The sequence below is a fragment of the Vanellus vanellus genome, assembly GCF_965231255.1.
Source record: "Vanellus vanellus genome assembly, chromosome: 1".
Classification (NCBI taxonomy): Eukaryota; Metazoa; Chordata; class Aves; order Charadriiformes; family Charadriidae; genus Vanellus; species Vanellus vanellus.
This window is the reverse complement of record NC_138905.1, coordinates 205374445-205401243: the sequence shown is the minus strand read 5'-3', so window position 1 is coordinate 205401243 and position 26799 is coordinate 205374445. Positions and strand designations below refer to the sequence as shown.

General features: G+C 37.6%; 1 protein-coding gene across 1 annotated transcript in view; it reads left to right on the top strand.

The window, feature by feature from the left end:
* The window catches only part of AASDHPPT (aminoadipate-semialdehyde dehydrogenase-phosphopantetheinyl transferase), a gene marked incomplete at both ends in the record, with an annotated part of 32051 nt that extends 13683 nt beyond the window's left edge, over nt 1-18368 (top strand). Inside the window, 4 exons of the mRNA XM_082484609.1 lie at nt 7529-7650; nt 8085-8246; nt 12978-13055; nt 18210-18368. Of these exons, the coding sequence (XP_082340735.1) occupies nt 7529-7650; nt 8085-8246; nt 12978-13055; nt 18210-18368 (521 nt within the window). The remainder of the gene's footprint in view (nt 1-7528; nt 7651-8084; nt 8247-12977; nt 13056-18209) is intronic.
* Between the last annotated feature and the right edge of the window lie 8431 nt (nt 18369-26799).

Sequence of the window (26799 nt, the reverse complement as noted above, 5' to 3'; positions counted from 1 at the left end):
GTCTGTTAGTGTTCTGGGGTTTGGTTTTCTTGTTTGGTTGTTTTGGTTGTTTTCAGGGGATTAGTTGATCAATGAATTGTCAGTAGTAGCTTTTAGCTTTCAATTTCCATAGTTTTGGCTACAGACCACAATATAAGCTAGTTAGTTTGTATCTGATCAAAACAATTTGAAGACTGTAAAACTGATAAAAACTGAAGTGAGGAAAGTCAGTCATCTGCTCTTCTCACTATTTTTGAGAAGGCATGTCATAGTTTTTATAACTTCAAGTGCAACAGGATAGTTACTACCTTTGTTAAGTGTACATTGTATTACCAAAGCTGACTTATGATTGACCTGATATTTGTAACAGTGTAAACAAAACACCAGTATAAAGATTTCTGTATTCGCCCTGTGGATGGTAATCTTCACTATTAATAGAGTCATGATTTACATGGATTGTGATTCTGATTGCCTTTAATCTTCCTACAAATGCAACTTGTTTGGCTTTTTTTATCAGGTAGAAAAATGGGGAAAAATTACTCTGTATTTATCTACTATTTCTAAAGCATTTTCTCAAGTAGGACAAGGGAATATAGTATGTTTTCTTATTCTTCACTCCTACATCTTTTTAAAGTCAGTCTTTTCTGTCTGGTCTGGAGTTTTGCTGTTTTACAGGGAAAATGCAAAGCAGATTTTTTGCCTAGTGTTTACGAAAAATCAATCAAGTACCTAGTTGTCATTGCAGTGAAAAAGATGGCATTATATATTTCAATGTAAATAGTTTGAGCAAAAAATCCAAAATGCGCACACATATGCACACACATGTACGTGCACGCTTATCTGTGTATAGCATGTTTACTTTCCAGGTTTAATACTGGACTCTTTTCCAGTATCACTCACTATTTCTTCTCCTCACTCTTCCTGAAATTTCCAGGGCATTGTGTATTTTTAATTTAATAAAGAAACTTAACTTTTGGGTTAGCCTCTTTTTTTTTTTTCATTTTTTAAATGCATGGAAGACAATTTTTGAAGGATTACTTGGACTGTATTTTTAAGGATCTAATGTGCTTTAAAGTTTATTAGCATAAAGTAATAGCTGTATATAGGTAAGAAATCTATTGCCTTCACAGCTGTGTTAATTTTACATTTATTTTTTCTGTAAACTACTCTGTTTTCAAATCTGTATTACGATGTGATAGGGGTGTGAGGCTTAAGTGTCTAGATTAAAGAAAAATCAACGAAAATGTATCTTGGTCTCAAGGATAAAACCTCTAGCTTCGCATGTGAATATTGAACTAATTTAGACACCAACTGGAGGAAATGCTCAGAGATTTGCTGGATGCCTTTCCTCCGTTGGCTACTGTTCCCTAAGAAACAAGTTGGTGAGCATTGTGGGAAGGAGGCAGAGCTCTACTTATTCTATGGAAAAAGAACTTTTAAATTTAGACCATTGAATAGCCAAACCATCCAGTCTGTTCTAATGCAAATGAACATAAAGGTTTGTATTTCTTAAGCAATAACATACTGGGACAAATTGTTGTCAGTTAATTGGATATTATGAAAAGAAGCTGTAGTATGTTTTGATTAAATTTATTAGAGTTTTCTGGTTGACTCTTGCTTTTCAGCAAGATGATCCAATGTATAAACAAAAACTGCTTCCAGTGTTTAAAGGATGTCATGCTCTGAAACAAAAATTTTTCAAGTGTGGAGTTTACAGTAGACTAAAGAAATGCTTTCAGAATATTAGCTATTATGAACAAATGCAGAAAGAATACACAACAGTTTGTATAATGGTGATGAAAAGAGTGAACTATAAAAACATATACAAATTAAAATGTTTTTTCCAATAAGAAAGAAAGGATGATATAATTCTGGTCTGTATTAAAAAGAAGTAAATTTCCCAGGTTCTTTTGAAAAGAAGCTATGTAAATTTTGGACACTGTATTAACTGTAAGTTAGGAAATTAGGGGGCATAGGTGAGGAAGAAGGATCTATACAAATCGTTGGAAGTAGTTTTAAAGTTTACATTGCCAGGAATTACCACATTCAAAATTTGTAGCTGTTAACTTAGTTTTTTTCACATGGTTTATAGTGAAGTTATTTGTTTGATGACTGAAAAGATATATGCATTTCTGAAAATAAAAACTGTCTTTATTAATAAATTTTTTATGATTAAGCTTCTATACTAAATAAAAATCATATTTTTAAGGTATTAATACAGGCTAGTTGTGAAAAGAGATATTGTTGGAGTTTTGAAAGAATACTTACAGTAATCAATATGATAAATTTCAAAGCAAGAAAACTCTGTCACAGTGGAGCTTATTTTCATTAATCCTCTTGACTCAGGCAAGTTTGGTTTCATGTTTAATTCAAAAATTTCATCCCTACCCTCCCACCCCATTGTCACGTTAATAACTTTCGTGCTGTTGGCTCAATGTTTCTGTCTGCTGAAATGCACTCTTTCCATTCCATATAGAATCTAAATCAGCATTTTTCTTATTTCTTTTAAACCTTTTATCCAGTATTTTCATAGATCTGCTCCTATCACAACTTTTCTTCTCTTAAAGAAAACCAGCATAAGGTGAGTGACTGTTCTTTCAAAGAGTTTTAATAGTTGATGGAGATATGTATCTTTTCCCATTAATCATAAGCCATTTGTGGAACAAGCTTCCTGCTTTTCTCTGCTTCCAACTCCACTTATTTTTGAAATCTCATATGAAAACATGTCTTATATCTCTTACGTATTCCTAAAATCACAAAACTGAATTTATTCCATTTCAGTGACGAATCCCCACGTAGTCAGATGCTTGACCAATCAGATAAATATTGTGCAATTTCCTGATGCTCATCAATTTAAATAAGTAATTTGCATACGTATTTTTTTCTGAAGTGCACACATTGTATGTTACGGGAATCTCACTTTGCCACTGAGATGGGCAAGATTACTTTAAGTATGTTGGATTTATTGGAATCAGAATCTAAATTCCAGTTCTTCAGAAGCTGTAAGTATGACTTACAAGAAGGGATATTTGAAATGCAGTTTTGAGTGTTTCAATTAAATTTTTCCACATAGTTGTATCCCCGGCTAATTTTTTTTGGCTCAACATTTAAGTGGTTTTTTTAATAACCCTGAACACTGGGAAAGAAGTGCTGGATTGTATAAGCAAGGGCTTAGTGCTATGTGAACCCAGCTGTGTGGCGTCTGCTCTGAAGCTTCTTAGCGTATGGGTGTTTAGAACCACAGACAGATCAGATGTGCAGTTTTCTACAGCATATCGTAAAAAAATCCTTTTTCTTTACTGCTGCGAGTTAAATAAGAAACACAAGTATGATTACATAAGTTTCAATGAGTGTCTGGCCTTATCGTTGATCATTAAAAATATAAAGACAGAAAGTATTTCTGGAAGTATTTGTATTATACGTGTGCATTACAATAAAAGCTTTTGTTCCTTCAGAGAATCTGTTTTTCAAGTTTTTATTGTCAGTTCATTTTTATCATGCTTCTCCAGTTCGTAGATCTTTTTTGGAGAATTTTCTTAGAATTTGCTCTTAGAAAAATACTAAAGTTTGCATGCATTAAGGATCTTAGAGCATTTATGTACCAGAATTCCACCTGCATACACACATGTACACCCAAATTTCTCTTAGAAAATTGGTATCATCTTGTAGAGAAGAAGAAACCACTGCAGAGTGAAGTGCAGATACTAAGTTCACATTTTTAGTTAGTTTACAAAAGTCTGAAGGTAAAGCCAAAGCTGACTATGTTTATGAGAATATTTATCACGTTATGTCATTTTTTGTGGGGAATCCTTTGCAAGTCTTGGGAAAGATCTTTTGAAACTTCTAAGAATAATATGTCTGGTTGATAACCCTTATAAATACTTCTCTGTCTTGCCTTTATTTCCTGTCAGAGTTCCAACTTGCATTTCAGTTTCTTTTGTATTCTGTTACATGATATTTGTATTTTCCTTGTAGAAAATATTGTGACTTCACAAAGATCACTAAAATACCAAGGCTCATTTTTTCTTTCTTTGCTTAAATTTTACAGAGTAAGCTTTGAGATTACCAAAAGTGTTTAGCACTTTTCACAGACCTCTATGAGAGAAAAATAAAGGCAATAAACACAGGAGGAAAAATACTTAAGAAGGTCTTAGGAAGTTATTATCAGAATAGGAAGCTCACTTGTTCAGTGAGGGGCCCTGGTAGCCTGTCTTGTCCTGTGCCTCAAATGATCGTCTGTAGACCATACCATGTGCAATCCAAAATTGTATCCAAAATAGCTGTTAGCTCTAAAGTATGCATAATGGAATAATTTGATGTATTTTTAATGAAATTTAATTATTTTTTAAACTAAAACTTGGATTATTAATGAATTGAAATGGTCACAGAAATAAGTCCAAGTGTTTGTATAATTGTTGATAGGTGAGTTTATTTCTGAAACAAGTTGTCAAATGGGAGGTAATTTACAACTGCAAATTTAAACCCAATTGAATAATTGCTATATGGGACTTGTTCCTATTCTTTGAAAGGAAGTTTTTGTAAATTGTGGCAAGTATGTTTGAGGATTATTTTTTTTTTCTTAAAATAAAAGCAAAACAGCTATAATCTAAAAGAAAACTTTCTGCTTCTTCTGGTTTTGTCCCCTTCTTATCCCCTAGGTTGTGAGAAACATGGGGACATGGAAGAGGGTTTAGGGAAGGCCACCAAGGTAAATAGAGGGTTGGGAAACTTGACCTATGCAGAAGATGGAGCTGGGTCTGTTGAACCTTTAGAAGGGAGAGTTCTGAGAAAGATTATCTAATCACAATCTGCCTGAAAGGTGACTGTACAGAAGATGTAGGTAGCTGTCTTCGTGAGGGTGCACAGGAGCAGGGCAAAAGGCAACAAGCTCAGGTTGCTTCAGAGGGAATTCTGTCTTGATAGAACAATTCATCACCATGAGAACAGTAAAACGCTGGAATAAGTTACCCAGAGAAGGAGTGAAAGACTCTGCTTGACAGAGCTCTGGGTAACCTAACACATAAGGCTCTGTTTATAACAGGAGATTGGACCAGGTGATCTCCAGAGGTCCTTTCCAACCTAATTTTTTCCATGACTGTGAATCTATCTTTCCTCTGATAGTGAAGCAAATATAGGGAAATGGAGTAGGCAGGCTGTGGTACTGCTAGTAATCTGTGGAGAATAGTAGTCCTGTCACATCTAATCTGATCCATTCCTCAGAGCAAAGCAACTGCACTGTATTAAGAAGGAAACAGGAGGGGAGGGCAGTTCAGGAGAGAGCGGTGCCTGAGCTTTTCAGAGGAGGGACGTGATGGACAGCTGGATTGGAGGGGAAAGTATTGTCTAAATTTGAATGTAAACGTTGAAACGGACAGTTGGATCGGTTGAAGAAACCTACGACAAAAAAGGGGTAAGGAGTGAAAAGACAGTAGTATATGGGTTTGATAAACACTTGGCATACAAAACAGTTTAAGTGTCGAGTGTGTTCACCTTGCGTGATAAGGTTTGGATGGTGGAAGGACTGGCAATGCAGGAGGCACTGTATGCCTCTTGCTGAAGGCAATGTAGTGTGGATAGCCTTGGATAGGCTTCTCTGGTAGTGTGAACAGCCCTGGGTTATTGAAAGCAAGAGAACTCTCTGAAAGTAATGGAGGAGGAAGGGTACACCAGGACATTCTTGAATGTTTTGTAGATTGAGTCACCTGACAAGGCTGGTGCCTCACCACTGTTGTCTTAAATACTTGAGAGAAGAAGAGAAAGGAAAAAAAAAAAAATAAGTGGGTTGTTTGGAGCAGGCGTTAACACGGTTATTTGATCATAAAATGGGCCATATAAACTCAGAGAGATGAAAGACAATAACTTTTCTCCAAATTGAATAAATTGCTTTGTTATTTTTCATTGTTTTGGGCAAGTTGGATTTTCTAATTAGATGGATATTTCATTTGCATTGGTAATCCATCAAAAAACACTCGACATTGTGCTTGCTCTTCTTTTTCAGTATCATTGTTTTCTCCAGAGAAAAAAGTTAGTTCTGTCCTTAGATGGTTCTGGATCATTCCATTAGCTGACTACTGCAACTGTCAACAAAATTTCTGTCTTAAGATGTTTTCTTCACTTTAGACTACAAATGAAGTTGAGGGCATCTCTGAAATGTCACTGGCATGTCTTGTGTGATGTGTATGTCAGATTACACTTTGAAATACGATCTGGAAATTGTCAGAAAACCTGAATGTGTGCTTTAGTGTGGCATTAGTTTATTCAGCTCAATTATTACTGCTGCCAATACCTGGTTTTATATAGTGCTTAGATATCTTTAGAAGACAACAACTTTATGGAGAAGGCTTAATACCCTTATCCCTGGTTTAAGATGGGGAACATAAGTGTAGAGAAGGAAGGTTCTTGCCCATAGCCACTCACAGAATCAGTGGCAGAGCTTGGGTTAGAATCTGCATCTTTGTTAAGCAATTTATTGATGGGTTTTTAAAAGTAGTGTGGTATTGGGAGGGGAGACGTGTTTTGGATGAAATACAACTAATATCTTCTTTCTAATAAGAAAATTGTATAACCTATGAAAAATTTTGTCTCAATATGTGGAATTGTCTCTGTCCAGATTTTTATTATCCCTACTAAAGAAAATAGATTGCTTTCTGCCATTGTCTGTTTAGCAAGCTGTAAGCCCTATTGGACAGATTGCATGGTATGCTGATTAATGATATAGGCCATGGGTGATTAGCCAAGCGTGTAATGAGGTCCATAGCTTCCAATATATTATGGAAATGCCATTGATCAATATAACCACACAGTCTGTAGTGTCTTCTGCAAAGTAAATTTAGACTAGTGGAGGAAAGTGGTGTAGCCCCTGAAGAACTGCTGCAGTGCTACATCGCTGTGCTTGTTTTTAGAGGAGGCTTAAGTTTAATCTAAGGATTTGAAGATTTGGTGGTTTTGGTTTTTTCCATAGTATTTTTCTTACTGTAATTATGGGCATCACCCTACCCCCATTTTTCTTGCAGAATAAATCCAAAAGACTTAATATGCACGTGATAAATTTGGGAGATTGTATTTCTACATGTGCTCTAAAAAGTGTTTCTTTTGTATCCCAGCATCCAAGGGCAGGAGGCAGAATAGCTTGATGAATTCTGACAAACAGCATGCTGTTTTATCAAATGTTACTAGATCAAGCTGTCACATGTCAAAGACTGTACATGCTACTTTTGTAGCTGAATATATTTTTTTTAATGTAAAATCAGTACTGGTTAAATACTTTCCTTTTTTAGAAAATGCTGAAAATACATAATATGTTTATGACTTTCATTTCACAGTTTTAGTGCAGTAATTCTGCTATAGGAATGGGTTTTTCTTATACCGTGTCCTGCACAATCATCAGCAGCACTGCTTCGAGGCTATATAAATTCAGATTGTAGAGCAGAGTTGGTTCATAATTTTTTTTCTTATGAGTTTTTTTCTAGAGCAATAACATGAGGTAATTCATTTGCTTATTATTACTACTCTATTAAAATTTCTGTAAATATCTCTTTCTAATTTATAGGTAGTAGCTCAATTCCAAATTTTTTTCGCATCATGAAGCGACAGTTTACTGCAACAGAGTGGGGTATAATCAACTCTATGAGTAATGAATGGATGCAGCTGGATATGTTTTATCGGCACTGGGTAATACTTTTTTTCCTATTTAAAGACTGCAGTGCTATAACCTGCATGTTCTCTTTTGACATATTTTGTTATTATTTTCATTATGGTAGAATTGTATACATTTTATAGTTACATGTTCATGTGGAGATAATATTTTAATAGGTTTTATATTTTAGTGATTTACAGTTGACATTTCTGGAAGGATTTATGACTAGTTTTAAACACATACCCAGAACAAGGTAAAGGGTTGCATGTTCATTATATAATGCAGCAAGTTAGGCTAGGTATTAACAATGGTGATAATTTTTTCTCTTGTTAATTGCATCAGTCTACCCTCACATTTACAGTAGTACAAGTCAAATTTATTTGGTCTACAGTGTCTGCTCAGAAGTAAGGTTTATAGAACAGTTTGAAAACAGTCAGTATGAATAAAATACATTTACTCTGTGTTTTAGGCCTTAAAGGAAAGCTTCTTAAAAGCTATCGGAGTTGGAATTGGCTTTAACTTGCAAAGAATTGAATTTAACGTGTCCCCATTGCAACTGGAAATAGGGAAGGTGTATAAGGAGACAAAAATGCTTCTAGATGGAGATAAAGAAGATGAGTGGACATTTGAGGTAAGAAGTATTCAAATTTATTTTTTCAATAATGATAAACAGTCTCAACACCCTATGGTTGCATTACACATCTGATTATTTTTAATTCCAGCTTCATGCCTTTATTCTATATAACCACATTGAACATATGTAAATCAAAATTTAGAATCAGAATCATTAAGAATCAGCTGTAAGACTGCATTTTACTGGTATAGTATTTTCCTTGTGTTCCCTGTTGTGCTGAGTTTGCTTGAGTGAATTTTTTCTATCAAATAAAAAAATATAATGAACTCACTTTTACTTTTCAGATCTGCCTACATCTTTATGGTAGGAGGTGACTGAAGAGAGCAAGGCTGTTTAAAATCCAATTATCACATATTTTTTAAGTTTTAAAGAGAATCTAATTTACCAAAAACAGAAGAGAGAAATAAAGGGGATTTTACCCATTTAAATTACACAAAATATTCTGAAATCGCCTTCAGAAAGTACCATGTAATGTGAAAAAAGCAACTTAAAAGCATAAAGAGTAGAAAAAGACCCACCACCTTATACTTGTAATGACTAAAAGGTCAAGAGAAGTACTAGTGAATCAGAGCAAATCAAAGTTGACACTGTTCAGACACCCTGTAACTGTTCGCAAGAGCAAAGCCTGTTCATATGGGAGATAGAATTTTCTGTGAGCATTAGAAAAAATATTCTGTTATTTCATTGTAAATATTAAATGAACTACCTTGTTTAGTTGACTGTTTGTGGTCCCTTTACCAAGGGTTTAGTTTTGTTCGAAGTGTCGTTCCCCTCCTCCACTCTTCGTATATTTTTGAGCTTGGGTAGAAAGCAGTAGCTCAGAAACAGTGTCTTGGTTTTTGATGGATTAGTTTCGCTTTAGGCACTTGTTTTCATATAGTATTCTAGAGATTGCTACTCAGATTCCCTCCAACTGTTTTGGAAGGAGTAGGAGAAAAAATACAGTAAAACTTCATTTAAAAACATAAATTTAATGTTAAGGTACATCTGCTATGTGCTAAATATGCTTTATTCACACAGGCAGTCCACACTTTCCTCATTTTAAAGATGTGAATTTGTTTAGTAATAATTACAGCTTTGCTCTCCCAGTGAAGAGTGATACGGTATTTGTGTCAGGGTGTTAATTTAGGATGGAGTCATTATGCTGATGATGATCATGATTATTATTATGGGTAATTCAATATGCTCCATTTACTTCCTTTGAAGAAAATAAACTTACAGAATGAAGTACTAGTTAATTTTAATAAAAATGAAAGCAGTTGATCAATAACAATTATGACAAGTTTTATAATTTAGAGATAAACGTAAGTTTATAATACATATATCTGTAACAGATCTGATATGTGGAAAAAAAAAATCCTAATTACTGATTTGCCAAATCTTAAGTGTATTCATGAGTCTTTCCTTATTGGTCCCAGTTTTATACAGTTAATCAGGAAGAATGACTGGATAGCACTTATTGGTATCTACATTAAAGAAGAATCTTAAATGAGACACAAGACACTTCTGTTTTGGTCCCTACCTCAATTTTGGATACAACCAGTTTATAAAGGAAACACCCAATTTATCCTAAACCTCACTTGGGGATTAGGAATCACCTGGCATCACTGCTACTACACAAATAATTGCTTGCATTTTTTCACAACAAATATTTGCTTGGTTTGTCTATATGCAAATACATTATTTCCAGAGTATGAATTTCAAACTGAGGTTATCTGGGTCGGTTTGAAACATATTTAGTAAGTGTTGTTGGTATGTGACTGTAATGGAGTCTTTCACCCTCAGTAAGAGAAGCTAATCCTGTTGTAGTGTCAGGAATAAATAGGAATGAAAACTTTTACTTCTAAGACTGGCTAATCCAACTGGATTCATACAGCAATCAGTTCTGCTGGCTAGGAAGGTAAAGTTTCCTCATAAGCTGTCTGTTGTTGAGCGAATCCAGAATGGTTCGAATCCCAGACACGTCATTCTGCCGAGCCTTTGAAATGAGGTCATTATAAATCTCAGTCTGCCTGTAGCTTGAACAGCTCTAGTAACACTTTGGTTCTGTGCAGAGAAAAACAAATTTCTATCCATTTTATATTTTGTGGTTTATAGAGAGAAATCTTAACAAAACAAACTCATTACCTCAGAGGAAGTCTGTACAATTGTCCTCTTTCTCTTTTTCTTTAATCCTCTATTTCCATTTAAGAAGTTGGATTTATTTTGTGAGCTAGTATAGCAATATCTCCCAGATGAATAGGGAAGCAAGCTGATTCTCTGGTTTTTATGATTTCAGTACGTTTCATTAACTCCATACCTTAAGGTTTTTGCTGGCCAATAGTAGGGGCCAGGAAAGATCTCCTTCCTTTCTGCATTTGGTTTGGATTTACATTTCTCTGAAGCAGCAAAGATAAGATAAAGTACATAGTTTGCTATATTTTATTGTAAGATTCTGAAAACTCTTTTGTGACCGCAGAGGATACGTGAAGTAAATGAGGTGAAACCTTCTGAATTCGTTGTCCATTGGGCAAGGTCTCTGCAGGAGAATTGTCCCTGTTTTCTAGAGTCACTGCCTGTTAAATGCAGCTGTGAGCTGACAAAAAATTAGTTCATTAACAATATGTAAAAGACTTTATCTATAATATGGTTTTAGTTGCACAAACAAGAAGTAATACATAAGTTCACTTCGCAAAAAGAAATTCTGTACGTTTAGCTTAAAGCTGTAACACAGTTGTTTGCAGACTTCTGACTACAGATTTAGGCCACCGCCTAAATGTGCTGTGCTGTGCCCTCTGATCTGATCAGTCTTTAACCTTGTGGACATGCAAAAAGTGAAAGAAGGGGGGGAAATGAAGCGATTAAATGAAAACTGGAGGTAGTCATTTTTCTATATAGACAAACACAAACCACTGCCACCCTAGAACTATATAAATTGTTTAACAACATTTTATCAAACATCTAATTTTCATAGTACTTTTTTATTTTTGAGGAAGTTAAGGAAATGCGTGTGATACGTACAAATCGTTAGATTTCATCAAACTTGAGGTAGCATTCTTTATGCTTGACTTATTTTCAGTCTTGTACCCTAGTAAAGGAATGGAAAACCTAGTAAAATACTTCAAGAGCACACCTGTAGCTCTTGCAGTCATGTGAAGTACTGCTTACACCGCAAATTTGTTAGTGTTTCTCATGTGCATTAAGTATTTCCCCTAATCTAGACAGAATTGAAATAGTCTTTTTCTTACTAGTGCTTTGCAGAAAGGTAAAACAACATGAGCTTGATGTTTTGTGTTTTAAGTAGGTGAGGGATACAAAGTTGACTGCTAAATCTATCAAATAGGCACAGTTTTGGTGCTGAAGAGATCAAAGTAAAAAACACGGTTCCACTCCCACACCAGCACGTATCTGCCAAGACACCCACATCTTTGCCAGTAAAGTCTCCCAGCCTCGTAGTTGTACTGCTGCTACACATGACCATAGCAGCTGCTGTCTTGGCTGAGCTGGGCTGAGTAGATCTGAGCTGAGCATCTTGGCACAATTTTATTTTTTTTATATACAGGGCTGTTTGGGAATCCCAGAAATGGTATCCTTGCAGTAGAAATCTTTGAAAATCCTGTATAGTAGAAAAAATGTAGAGAAGCCTAATGCAGACTGACAGTATTGTTTTAAAAGACGTTTTGCTTAGATTAAAAGGGGGGAAAAAAACTGCAACCAACAACCTGTCTGAGGAAATAGGACATCATGATACTTTCTTTATATTATAATATAGTGCAGTTAGAGTATTTCCCAAGGAAGTGGAAATTAGAGGTCTAGTCATACATCCCAGGAGAATATCTAGACTACTAGTTGATTTTCAGATTAATGGTGATATCTAAATTGTTAATTTTTCTAGGTAAAATTCCTGTTATTCTTGATTTCCATTTTAGCAAGTTTGTGCAGAAATTATGTGAAAATTTTTGGATAAAGAAGCAAAGAAAACATCCCCCCCTTTATATATATGTGTGTGTGTGTGTGCATATATATATGTATATATATAAAAAAAGACAACAGGATTATGAATAGACTATAGAATAAACATTATTCAGAAACAGTATATAAAACTGTTTTTTTTTCTGAAACAAATTGTTTATGATGAATTCTTAGCCTTTCTAGAAGAAAACACTTTTAAAGAAAACTATTAAATAGATAAATTGTATTACTAAATATATAGCTATATATCTAAAAACATTTTTGAGGACAATTGATTTGCTTTTACACAGGGCAGTGCTCAGACTGCTGTGTCAAAAATTTAAAGTTGTGATCCTCCGTGCTATGGGAAGCCAAGACTGAGAGAGTCATTGATTTAAGTTTACATTTACATTGTTGTTTTGAATACCTCCCAGAAGTTCACAGTGCATCTCATTGGAAAACAGATAGTTAAGATGGGTTATATGGCTTGTGACTTAGAAGGGACTGGTAAAGGAATGCTACACTCATAAACTTGAATATAAATATCTACAAATGGGTGAGATGATGGTAACATATGGCGAACTGGTTCAGCCCTGATAACTTTTCAATGTGTCTGCATCCTTGGGCTCTCCAACAGAACTGCTAAAAAGGACTACTGCTTTTTGAATGTCATTACTGTAAAATATTTTAAATGATGTTCTGCTGTTGTTCTGAACCATATTCTAAAGAATTATATAGTCTTTGCTGGAAACAGAATAAAGAAAATACATCTACATTGCCATTTTCTATCTTTACTAGGAAACCCGGTTAGATGACCATCATCATGTTGCAGTGGCTCTCGGAAAACAGGAGGGATTTGGACAGAAGCATTCTGATGTAAGAAATTATGAAACATTTTCAGGTCTTGGTAACTAATCATAGAATCATAGAATGGTTTAGGTTGGAAGGGACCTTGAAGACCATTGAGTTCCAACCCCCCTGCCATAGACAGGGACACCTCCCACTAGACCAGGTTGCCCAAGGCCATGTCCAGCCTGGCCTTAATCACCTCCAGGGATGAGGCCTCAACAACCTCTCTGGGCAACCTGTTCTGGTGCCTTACCACCCTCAAAGTGAAAAACTTCTTCCTAATGCTTAATCTAAACCTCCCCTCTTCCAGTTTAAAGCCATTCGCCCTCATTCAATCACTACTACATGCCCTAGTAAAAAGTCCTTCCCCAGCTCTCCTGTAAGCTCCCTTTAGGTACTGGGAGGCCGCAATAAGATCACTTGAACATAAACTTTGTTTGATGCTGTAGCCAGAAGTGTGTTATCTCAGATGTAGGAGGACCAAGGAGAAAGCTTATCTTAAGCACAGTATTAACCAGATTGTTACTGAACCGTTACATCTTGTTCTGTTGTGCCTGTTTCAGGAAAGGTCTGGAAGGGCAAAATGGTTTCAGAGGACAGCAATGAGTAATGTCAAATCTGGAATGTATGTGTTACGGCATTCAGTGCATTCATTCAAGAGATTAAGTGATTTGTATCACAGCCTGCTAGTACTTGTGTAGGGAAGATGGTTTTCACAGAGGGAAATGGAGACAGTGAACCAATCTGGACTGCTAAACTGGTACGGCACCTCACCAAGTTGATTTTAATGGGGGACTGTCAGTGCATGTATCCCAGAGCAGATCCATCTCTCAAACACCATTATGACAAGTTAACCCTCGAGACAAGCAACAACAACCAACAGATGGGAAGAACAGCAGTGTTAGTCTTCATTCCATGTGGTCTCTTTATTGAGAGAAGCAACAAAGCTGTTTAAAAGCTTTTCAGGATTTTCTGTGCAATTTAACAAAGACCTTGGTCATGAAAATAGCAATAAAAGTCAAATTTGAGAGAGACTGGCAAGTTGTAGCCAAAATAGGCAGACAGTCAGCAAGGGAAAGTGTGACAAATTGTAAGGTCTGTCTGTGGTGTTTTAGTTGCTCACAAGAAAATGGGTTAGTTGTTATGTATGTACAAAGATTCTGCTGAGAACTAGAAAAACAACAATTAGTATATGAATGGCTAAAAGACAAAAGTGTTTGTGCACACATTTGTCATGGTCTTAAAGTCTGAGTCTGTGTTCATGGATAGCACAGAGAGGCAGACCTTTTAACTAGTATTGGTTAGATTAAAAAAAGAGGTGCAAACTGCCTTTGAGGATTTACTGTGGTAAATCAGTGCTTAAATATTCTTTAAGAAAATATGTGCTTTCGTTTGACAGGACATATTTAAATTCCCCGTGGGGCTGCATATCATCCTTCCTACAGGAATACTGATAAATATCAGTCTGAGGTGAAAAGGTGGCAGCCATTATTTCTAAAGACAATTACCTAAGCATTCTACAAAAGTCCAGGGATTTTAAGTATTGACCTTTGCCATCACTGTCACACACCTTAAAATTATCATAGAAAGGATAGGCATGGTATCAAGAGTTATGATGAAAAGTCTTTGAATCAAGAAAAGTCTTGAAGGCATACTTGTACACTGACTACATTTGTGATGACCTAAATTTCATTAGCTCAATTCACTGAGAAAAGTTCATTTTAAATAGGACAAGTGAGCATTCTGTGACTCCCCAATATGGAAATGAAGTGAAAATTTCTGTACTATTGCATTGTGCCTTTTCAGGACTCCTAGCAGAAATGTGGAAGAAATGAAAGTGGCCTTCTCTCTAACAGAACTGTAAAAAAGATTATTTATTGCCAGATATGCTGAAAGGAAAAGGTGTTCTTCATAGTTTAAAAAAATTGAGTGTGTAGAGATTGCTTCAGGATGTCAGTGCTTGTCTCTGTTCCGTCTCTGCTATGACAGGAGTAATTCATTGTGTCCTGTTTGCAGAACATATACTTTCAGTGGGCTTTCTTCCCAACCTGACAGCAAGTACCTACAATTCACAGGAAAGACCAATTGTTACTTTTAAGTACTATATTTTAAATTCTCTAGTGTCAAGAATCTTAACAAAATATCTGCTAATGATTGGTGTATGCTTGAAGAGACGGAACGTTTATCTGCACTATTACCTAGATCCAGACTGCTATCTGAGGCAGGTTTCAATGAAAGATGGCTGAGTTTATAATTCTTTGATTCAATGTGGGCTATAAAATGTCTTTGCAACTATTACTTGCTAAATTTCACAGGACTTGTGATGAATTCAGACAGAACACACTTGTCTTCAGACAAGCATGTGCTGAAGTTCAAACTAAATCTGTTAACAATCTACTGAGCGCCGAGGTTTGGTTCATATTTGGTATGCATCTGTGATGTCACTTCCATGGCTCTAAGCACAGTTCCTGCAGCTTTACCTCATCTCCAAAATGCCAGATGAACAGGAATGTCTCAACACCATGTCACTTGTGTGAGGATATAAAGTGACAGGCAGTTCAATTAACTTTTGCTTTCCGTCTGCATTGGACAGCTTTGAATTTTGCTGTGCTGTTACAACAAACGCAAACCATTTTGTTGTCTCTCCATTTATTCCTAGCAGTAGCTTACTGCTCAAAGACTGAAGCAGAGAATAGGCATTTTTGCTCTTTTACCTATTTACTGACCTACCTTCATTGATGTGACAGGAAGGGATAACAAAGTAAGCAAAATGGGCCTTAGACGTGGTCACCTCCAGCACTTGCATGTAAGCAAGCGTGTACAAGGCACCATTATGGACAAATCCCCCAAACCCTCTCCAGGAACTCAATGTGCTGGGGTGCCTCTCTAAAGGACCTGTACACTAGTGCATGGCAGTATGGGGAATAAACATGATGAGTTAGAAATTGGTGTGCAGTTGCAGGGCTGTGATCTTGTTGGGATTGTGGAGATGTGATCAGATGGCTCCCATGTCTGGAGTGTTGTGATCAGGGGGTACAGGCTCTTTAGGAAGGACAGGTAGGGTAGATGAGGAGGGGGAGTTGCCCTTTGTGTAAGAGAGCAGCTGGAGTGCTTGGAGCTCTGCCTGGGGATGGATGAGAGTTTATAGGTTAGGATTAAGGAGAGGACAGGTCTAGGTGCCATTATAGTGGGTGTCTGCTATATGCCACTTGACCAGAAAGAACAAGTGGATCAGGCCACCTACAGACAGATCGAAGCAGCCTCCTGTTCGCAGGCCCTGGTCCTCATGGGGGGCTTCAACTGCCCCAATATCTGCTGGAGGGACACAGCAGGACATAAGCAATCTAGGAAGCTCCTGGAGTCCGTTGACAACAACTTCCTCCTCCAAGTGATAGAGGAGCCAACTAGGAGAGGCGTTCTGCTGGACCTCCTACTCGCCAACAAGGAGCGGCTTGTTGGGGATGTGAAGGTCAAAGGCAGCTTTGGCTACAGTGAACATGAGATGGTGGAATTCGGGAGCCTGGCAGGGAGGAGGGCTTACAGCCCTGGGCTTGAGGAGAGCAGACCTTGACCTTCTCAAAGATCTGCTTGGAAGAGTCCTGTGGGATAAGACCTCAGAGGGAAGCGGGTCCCAAGCAAGCTGTTTAATATTCAAGGATCACCTCCTCCAAGCTCAAAAGAGTTCCATCCCAATGCATATGAAGTCAGGCGAAAAGGACAAGGGGCCTGTGTGGATAAACAATGAGGTCCTAGCCAAACTCAAACACAAAAAGGAAGCATACAGAGAGTGGAAAAAAGGATGGGTAACCTGGGAGGAACACAGAAACATTGTCTGAACATCCAGGGATGAAGTTAGGAAAGCTGAAGCCCAAATGGAATTTAATCTGGCCAGGGATGTCCAAGGCAACAAGAAAGGCTTCTATAAGTGCATAGTTCAGCCTGGAGAAGAGAAGGCTTGGCGGGATCTTAGTAATGTAGCTAAATACCCGAAGGGAGGGTATAAATTAGACAGAGCCAGGCTCTTTTCATCAGTGCCCAGTGCCAGGACCAAACGTAATGGACATGAGCTGACACACAGGAGGTTCCCTCTGAACATCAGGAAACGTTTTTTTTTTTCACTGTGAGGGTGATTGAGATTGCTCAGGGAGGTTGTGGAGTCTCCATCTGTGGCAATATTCAAAAGGCATCTGGACATGGTCCTTGGCAGCTGGCTCTAAGTGGCTCTGCTTGAGCAGGGGTGTTGGACCAGATGACTTCCAGAGCTCCCTTCCAATCTCAGCCATTCTGTGATTACAGGACATCAGTATTCACTCCCCAAGAAGTTAACAGGACCTTAGCCTGCATCAAAAATGTGTCAGTTTGTGTGACGGACAGAATAACCCCACAGCAGAAAAGCCCTGCTGAATTCTGTCAGATAGCAATCATGAAGAATATGTTGCTTTAATAAATGCCGAATTTAGAAGGATCAGCTATATTCATGTTCGATTCATGCAGCTGTAATATTTGCCCTGCTGTCTGGAAAGAATTACACTTGCAGATAGCATACAGCAGGCTGCACAGTAACGTGCTCAAAAAAACAAACCTTTTTTTCTTTGAAATGTGATTTTTCTTGAAGTAATGGAACTAACACAGACCATGACACTCGTCTCTAATATCTCATTCTGCATTTAATCTGGATTTAACACGGGGAATTGTGGGTTGATTGTGACCACTTTTGTCCTTAAATAACATGAATTTGAGAGAAGCATGCACAACTTCAGCGTTTACTGGTATTAAAAAGAGTATGAATAGGCACACCTCTAGTGGAGTAAATCATCATGCTGTCATCTCAAATAATCATGTCTGCTGGAGAATGAAGTACAGCTTGTTTGGGTTTGTTGGTGGGTTTTTTCTTCCTTTTTTTCTGGACTTAAATGCTCGTTCTGTGATATTTCCAGCATTCTCCATCCCTTGTTCTTTCAGTTTTCTGAACTGCGTTTCAAAGAAAAACTTGATTTTCCTGTGTGGCCTGTTACATGCTTCTATTAGTTACTGTATAGCCTAAATTAGGGACAGTGACGTTGGTCTCAAGTGGAATATTTTCTTTCTTCTTCAGTAACCAATGCATAATTTAAACCAGACAGGGAATATTGCAGGAGGAAAATTGAGATTTATAGTAATACTAATATGTATTTTCCCTAGGTCTCTTCCATGGAGTCTGACCCACCACAGTTTACATTATTGACTTTTGAAGATTTGGTTGCATCTGGTATTCCAGTCGCATCTGAAGATTCTGCATATTGGGATAATTTTTGTTCTAAGCAGGAGAGTCCAGTGAAACAGAATTTACATTCAAGATAAGAATGCTTATACGAAGAAGAAAATTGTCGAAGTTGTTATGCTGGAGTGTGGGAATAAGTGTAAATGTGTAAATGAAACATGTTTTCCCGTATTTAAACTAACGGTCTGATTTTCACCTGTTTAAAATTGATATTCTTTATCAATGTCTTAAGGATGTTTCCTCAATGGAGGAGTTCCGAGTGAAAAGTCTAAGCTGACCACGTGCTATTTTTCTTTTCCATGCCTGTGGGTCTTACACTTCAATAATTACCCATGCTCGGAACAAAGAGCAGAGTTACAATAATGTTGTTGATTAGTCAACAAGTGTTTAATATATAAAAATGTGTTTCTATACATCATTTGTGCCGAAGGTTAAATTATGATACTGCCTTTTCTCATACAAAAATAATAGTTTTATACTCAGATGGATGAATAAATCCAGAATAATTGGCACAAATCCTTTTGCTGTTACTACGTGGTGCGAGTGTACCACACTTTATATTTGTGTAATAGCAGGCTGAAGAAGTCTCAATCTTAGTAGTCTTGGAACTACATCTGTGCAAAACTAATTTGAAGCAGGGAATTAACTCATAAGTATTTCATATCCTTTTCACATACAGTCTTTAATTTTCCCGTGTGTAACTTTTTTGATTTTTAAAAGTTCTTTTTGTGTTTTTTCCCTCAGTGATAGATATGAGCCAAACAGCAGTTCAGTTTTCCTGGACTTGCTTTTATGTCTGTACTGTCACAGACACTAAGTCGGGGGGAGTGGACAATAACAACAAAAAAAAAACTATTTACTTTTTTCCAGATAGTCTCGTAACATCTGAAGACAGCATATTTTATTGTCTTACAGTGAATTAAAATTTCTGGAGAAGATCTGCAGATCTTGAATGCACCTTTAGAGTATTCTTTTTCAAAACAAATCCTATTTTATGCCATTACCTCTTACTTTTCTTTCTAGAAGTCATAGATACATTGTGGTCCATCTAAATGTGAGGAAACACACTAAACAGAAGGAGTCATACTGAACCAAATGATTTTTCACAACTAAAAAGAGTTCATTTCTGTGCTACAGTTAAACATAGATCTTCAGTGAATTCAGGTTGGTGTACAACTTGGCTGCACCCTTTAGTATTCTGACTAACGGAGAATCTACTTGTAATGTAAGCATTGAAGCCATGCCTTATTACAAAGATAAAGAAAAGGTTTAGAGAGAGAAGTATATGAGTTTTACAATCCTATACAAGCTTTTGGAGTTTTGCTGTAGATAAGTCTGAATTAAAATATGCTGTTAATCTTTCCTGCTTCTACCAGTTCTGATTAATATTTTTTTTTTTTCCATTCAAATTACTCTCTCATCTTGCATGCTAATCATAGTTTTTGGTGTTTTGCTTTTTTCCTCCAAAACTGCAAATCAGGGAAGCAGTGACTCTTCACTTCAGACTCCACAGGGGTAAAATTAGATGTTCAGTAACTTCAAATCTGAAGTTAACAGAAATATAGAATAATTTATATACAAATTGTAAGTCAAGTATTCCAGACTGTTTTTTAAAATTAAATACAACTCGCAATAAATAATTGGCACTCCATGGAGGCCAGAAAAGGCTGTTCAGTGCATATGTAACGGTATCATTTACTGGGATAGGATATTTTTAACTGATTCAGTTGACTCTGTCTTACTCTGCTCTACCTGAAGTGTACCGTAATCCCAGATAGGCGAGCACACGAAGGTGCTTAAGAGCTGAGGTAACTAGAAGAATTGCCAAGGTGAAAGAAAGGATTTTTTTTTCTGCCACGGGTTTTTGAAGTCTGCGGAATAAGAAGGCATATGCAGTGTATGAAGGGCTGGAGAGTACTGAGGTCCATGGCTGGCTGGCTGTTAACTGCTACAGTGCATGCCAAGCCTCACCAGTCACTGAGGACCCCATCAACTGCTGCTGTACCAGCCAGTTTAAATTGCCAGCCTTTTTACTGGGGCAATGAAATGAACTGCAAATAGGGTGTGAGGTAAACAGAGAATTCTCAGATCTAGATTTCTGGGGTTAAATGAATTAATTTCATATTAGAGATGCTTTATTTTTGCCTGGTGACAGTGTCTCAAAATGGATTTTTTTCTCCTATTGAAAAGAGTTTAAAAAGTACTAATGAAATTATTTATAGTATTGTGCTTGCATGTAAGTAGAGGACAAACCAATTTTGTTAAATTAGAAAATTACACTTGGTTTGCTTGCCAGGAATATGATAATTTTCAGGACTATATCTAATTAGAAAGGTTAGAAAAACAGAGGAGTTTGTATTGGTTAGCTTTCCATTAAATAAAAGCATCATTTCTAACAGTCCAGACAGAATCATCTAGAAGATTGCAGTTCCTCACATTGTGGTCTTTTCCATGTCTTTGATTTACACTTCAGCCACTTGAAAAATAACATTAATCTTTTTTTTTTTTTTTTTTTTTTTTTTTTTTTTAACCTTAGGTAGCAATAAGGTTAGGTGGTGGTAATGCTTTGTGAAGAGCCACTTGAGTCAGGTTGTTTAGTGTCAGTGTGAATGGACTGAATTTTTACACTTGCTTTTACCACTGTGGGAAAGAGCAGCTGTATACTTATCCAATTATCAGCTAAAAGCATGCTTCTAAAAGGCCAGCAAGACACTCTGGCTCTTTATGCATGTGAATGATCCTTCTTAAAGTCATCAGGATGTTTTTCTGGGCATCTGTAGCATACTGTGATACTGTGATTGAAATAAATACTGCTACCGTGTACAGATAAGTTAATGTAATCACACAGCTTTAAGATTTATTTTTTTATTTCACCGTCACGCTTCCCCTATATAAAAAATTGAGCCGTCTATCCACTCATGGCCATAACACTGGCTTCCTTGCATTTCTTCAGGATAATGTCCATGGAGTGCCTCTGCCGTTTTTAGAAATACTGGTCCAGCACAGCTCCAGCTTCCCTCCCTAGTTCAGGTTGTTGGCCCAGGCCAGTGCAGATGAGCTGACCTTTGCTCGTCTGCTGTCACACTTCTATCTGCAGGAAACTTCCCAGTTATGTCTAGAAGCCCTCTGGCCTTCAGGTTCCTTCTCCAGAGCTCCATGCTTTTATCTGTTTTGTTTTCTATATACTGCCCTACTCATGACCATACCACATATATGGATCCTAAAGGGTAAGAACCTGCAAAAACACAAGCTCTGCTCTGCATGAGCCTTTCCCAGCAGGGCCTGTGGCTAGGTAGACGTTTTCCCTATGGGACAGGACTGACCAGCCTTCCTGTTTTTCAGAGGACAGATGTAGATCTTGGATCAGATCCGCTGTCCCAGACTGTGGATCAACCCAATGTTCCTGAGAAGTAGCTATTAACAGTCTCTGACCTAAAAATAAAAGTGTTCTTAAAAGTTTTGGTCTTCAGCGAACAGATTGGGAAAAGTGAATAAATGTGTTTTAGTTTGGACATTTTATCATGTTTAAATCTTTGTGTATCTGGCATAAAAATTGTTAGAGTGGATTAGGAACTTCAGGGGATAAAACTGTTCAAGACAATTTGCAGCTGTGTGACAAGAGATTGGTGCTGTTTGATGTGAAAATCTGTAACTCTGAAAAGTGGATCGTGTGAATTCACTCAGCTTTTCACAATATCCATAAACCTATGCAAGATGTTTATTGGTACTATATTATAGGATCAAACGCACTGATGTTAATAAAATGTATGTACTTCATGTTCCTCCAGGATACAGATATTTTGGATTGCTCTACACTATATAGAAAATGTAGGCATGAAAATAAGTTCTGAATTCTTCTCAAGAGAGACAAAATTTTAAAAGTTTTTTGGTTTTCCAAAAGTCACTTTTTGTAAGATGTTATTTTCTTGTGCTGTATATAGAGGTTTTTAAGGCCAGGTACTATTTATGATTCCTATTTCTGGTAAGATTGAGTGTAATTTCTTTATTGAAATAAAAAGCAGGTTATTTTGTGTTTGTGTTCTGATTTTGTGTTGCCTATTTATTGTTCTACCTTTCTGATTTACTTGTTTTATCTCAGTATTATTTAGATCCAGACATAGGTGGGGTTACTGAAACACTCACCTAACACGCATTTTTTATTTTCAAAACGGTTTATGGGAACACAAAACTGTATGCTCCTAGTGACATCCTTTAAATGAATAGTGAAACAAAGGTCTGGACCAGCTGTCTGCTCTGTGGCATCCTTGTATGACTAAGTCTGGGCAAGTCTGGAACTTGGAAGGACTGATGGAGCTTTGGTAAATGGTAACATTTTTATGAACGGCAAAGCTCTAAAGGGGTTGGGTGTTCTGGTTTTGTTTTTTTTTTTTTTTTTTTTACATTTGTATTTTTAGGTTTTGATAGCTATGTTGTAGAAGTATAAATGTCTCACTTTGGATTTGGTTATTACCCCGTTAAGTTACTCAGGCATTTAAGTGTAATCCGATATTCCACAAGGGCACTGAGGTTTGGATTGCGTTAGGATTTGAGGACTTAGCTCAGTGTGATTGCTGTTGGTAAATTTGCCTTTTTTTTGTAAAGCACCTGAATAAGCTGGTGCATCAATTCCACCCTGTTTCAGCACACACCTTGTGCTGTGCCCTCAGTTCCACAGGACCTCTATCACATCTGCCTGAGGTGCCTTTTGCTGCAACAGCTTTTAGTGGGCTAGTACCAGCGTGCTGAAAGGTCCTGCTGGCAGGTCACTGTCTCCGAGCTGACAAGAAAATGTTTTGGTGTCATTACCAACAACTGGTACAGTGTTTCCCTAGTAAATTAATGGAAAAGATGAGTAAAGGAATGATATGTTAAGACCTTAATATTGTGCTGTGAATAATAAGGGGAAATAAACGTAAAAGGCAAGTTCAAAGTGTGTTAGTGCTACCTTCTAACTCACAAAGAGAAGTTCTTAGTTCTGCTTTGCTCAGGTAATTTCAGGATAATTTCAATCCTTTTACTTGGGTTTCTTTTTTTTCCCCTCAAGGATAAATAATAGTATCTGTATTACACACTTTCAAAGTTAAGATTTTCCAACTATCTAGTGAGTTTCTCTTGTCACAGTAGTGTAATGTTTCCAGCCTTGTTCAGTGTTCTAAAAAAATTGCTTTCCTTTAATCTTGAAATAGGCTGAAGTTCACTCAGGTAGCCAGTCATGCCCATTTTACCCAAGGGAATCTCTGACCAGAGGCAGAAAGCAGGAGCTCGGGCTGCCCCTGAAGTCACGTAGGGGTTAGTCACTCACCCGTTCTCCTGTTGGACCATGCCCTGTGCATCCGGGATCCCCTGCGCCTGCGGAAACTGTTGGTTGCCCAGGCAGGGCGTGTTTGTAGCCCATTCTGTTGATACAACGGTGCCTAAGGGATGGCAAAGGCCAGAGTTGGACAGTACATCTCAGATGTTCTCATGAAAATACATCAAGAGCCCGACGGAGTGCAGCGCTTCGTCCAACCTGCTGCTGCTTGAATGGCACACAGCCAGTGGTCATTTGGTTGGTCAACATGACCCTGCTTTGGCCAGGGGAGGAGCAAACATGCTCCTGTGGTAGTGGCTCCTAAGCTGCCTCATTATTTCTTGAATTAACTGAGTCAGTTGCGTGATGTCCCTACTTGATGTCACTGAATATTACACTCTCATTACACAGCCAGTGGTCATTTGGTTGGTCAACATGACCCTGCTTTGGCCAGGGGAGGAGCAAACATGCTCCTGTGGTAGTGGCTCCTAAGCTGCCTCATTATTTCTTGAATTAACTGAGTCAGTTGCGTGATGTCCCTACTTGATGTCACTGAATATTACACTCTCAGTTGCATGACTGATAATTAGTTTTGGGTTTTTTTTCCCCCAGTGTTGAAGATGATGCTTCTGCCCCACGAATTTCCTCATGGCTGTTGTCCTCACTGTAATATCCATGTACTGCTGGTTTTGGCTTTAAGGCCTCACGGATGGCAATGCTGATAACCAGTGCAGAAGGGACCGCAGCGTTGAGGAAGTGCAAAAACACTAACGAAAATATGAAAGATCTTTTTAAATATGATTACAGATTTTATTTATCATTGCATGATACATAGTGTGTGCTGTATATGTAATGTACTAACAATGTCATGTATTATTATTATTATATAAGAATTTTATACATTTATTGCATATATATTTATATATGTAGACATATATATATATGCAAACACATGCTGTATAGAGTATGTTATCTTTCAGTTAAGGATGCACCTGTGTTTTCCTCTGCAGTTTTTATAGGGGTAAGTACCTATATGTAGTAAAGAAATGCATTCACTAATTCTCACCGTAGAGTGATGCTTGATATATTTAAATGACTATCTATTAAAATTATTTTGAGTCTGCATTTGAAATGGCACACAGGCAAAAATCTGAAAATACTACCTTGGAAATATTTTCTCCTTTAAAGTGAATATCCTGTATTTTCTCAGCTTCAGCGGTGCAGTTTTCTGTAATTTATCACTGCTGCTGCCATCAGGTGAGTGGATTTTCAGCCCGTGTATCAGCTGATGGTACAATGTGCTCCTCATCCTCACTGAGAGCTTTCGTGAAAGGTCCGGTGAACTGCCTATTCAGTGAGGTCACTGGCTTCTTTGTAAGAGAAATAGAATTTTCCTGCATGCATTAAGTTCAAACACTGTCTACTGAATAGAGTAATATTCTCAGCAAGCAGTGTTTACTACCTACATAAAAGCATTTTGTTAATCTTGTGGCAGCTAATTAGCTACCTGTACAACATCAGGAAAATGTATTTGATTAATTTCATATAGTAAAATTGTGTGTGGGTAAAGGTTGTACTTCAATTGTGTGCTTGCTTATACTGTAATTAAAATTCTCGTGTGAGGGAAAACAACCTATTACAAAGAGATTGATCTTTCTGATATCATTGTTTCTGCCTAATTGTTTGTTAGGATCTTTAGATGATTGTTAATTTAGAATGTTTTCCCTAAAGTGCAGTAGGATATTTATTTGCATTTAAACTGGGGCAGTCAGGCAGCTCCTGCTTGCAGAAATCATTGTTATCTCTCAGTCACATTTCAGGAAAAAAAGAGAATAGCAAACTGCTCATTGCAGTGGAAACACGGTGGTTTCGGTTGACTTGGGTAAAGTCAGACGTGCTGGCCATAGAGCCACGTAACATTGGTCATGTAAATGCCTTTAAGAAATCAGAAAGTAAGTTTATCTTCTGAGACAACTCTTCAGTTAAAAGAGGGGAAAAAAGTAATGTCAAATGAAGGCAATAACTTGTCCCAGAGTAAAGGGTTGCTGAAATAGTGGAGAAACCTTGTATGTGCCAGGAATTTTAAAACATATCTGGTTTATTTATAAAAAGCCAATTTGGAGACTTCTGAAACAATGCGATAGAATGATTATTGGGTTTTGTTTGGGGGTTTTTTGGCGTGACAGCAGTTTGAGTGCAGCATTGATTGAGTTGTTGAGTTTGTGTAAACAGGCTTTTAAAAGGGAAATAAAAATGCAGTTGCATTAAAATTTAAATGTGTTAATGGAAATATATCTGTTTCAGCCACACAATGGGTTTTAACTCATTTGTTCTCAGACTACAGTCAGTTCATCACTGACAGATGTATCAGAGTTGCTACGGATATGTAGCATGTACACACACACACACATATATATACGATATTCACATAATCAGCTTTAAAATAACTAGAAACTAACCCCATCTTTAGTTACTCTTTAGTAACCACTCAGTGAATAAGGAACTGGGTGGATGGTCACGTTCAAAGAGTTGCGGTCAATGGCTCAATGTCCAAGTGGAAATCAGTGACGAGTGGTGTTCCTCAGGGGTTGGTACTGAGACCAGTATTATATAACATATTTGTTGGCAAGATGGATGTTGGGATAGAGTGCACCCTCAGCAAGTTTGATGATGACACCAAGCTGTGTGGAGTGGTCAACACGCTGAGTAAGGGATGCCATTCAGAGGGACCTGGACAGGCTGGAGTGGTGGGCCTGTGCAAACCTCATGAAATTCAACAAGGCCAAGTGCAAGGTACTGCAAGTGGGTAAGGACAATCCCAAGCACAAATACAGGCTGGGCGGAGAATGGATTGAGAGGAGCCCTGAGAAGAAGGAGTTGGGGGTGTTGGTGGATGAGATGCTCAATGTGAGCCAGCAATGTGCACTTGCAGCTCAGAAGGCCAACCATATCCTGGACTTCATCGAAAGAAGCATGGCCAGCAGGTCAAGGGAGGTGATTCTGCCCCTCTACTCTGCTCTTGTAAGACTCCGCCTAGAGTACTGCATCCAGCTCTGGAGTCCTCATCACAAGAAGGACACAGACCTGTTGGAGAGGGTCCAGAGAAGTGCCACAAAGATGATTAGAGGGGTGGAGCACCTCTCCTATGAAGACAGGCTGAGAGAGTTGGGGTTGTTCAGCCTGGAGAAGAGAAGACTCCAGGGAGACCTTATAGCAGCCTT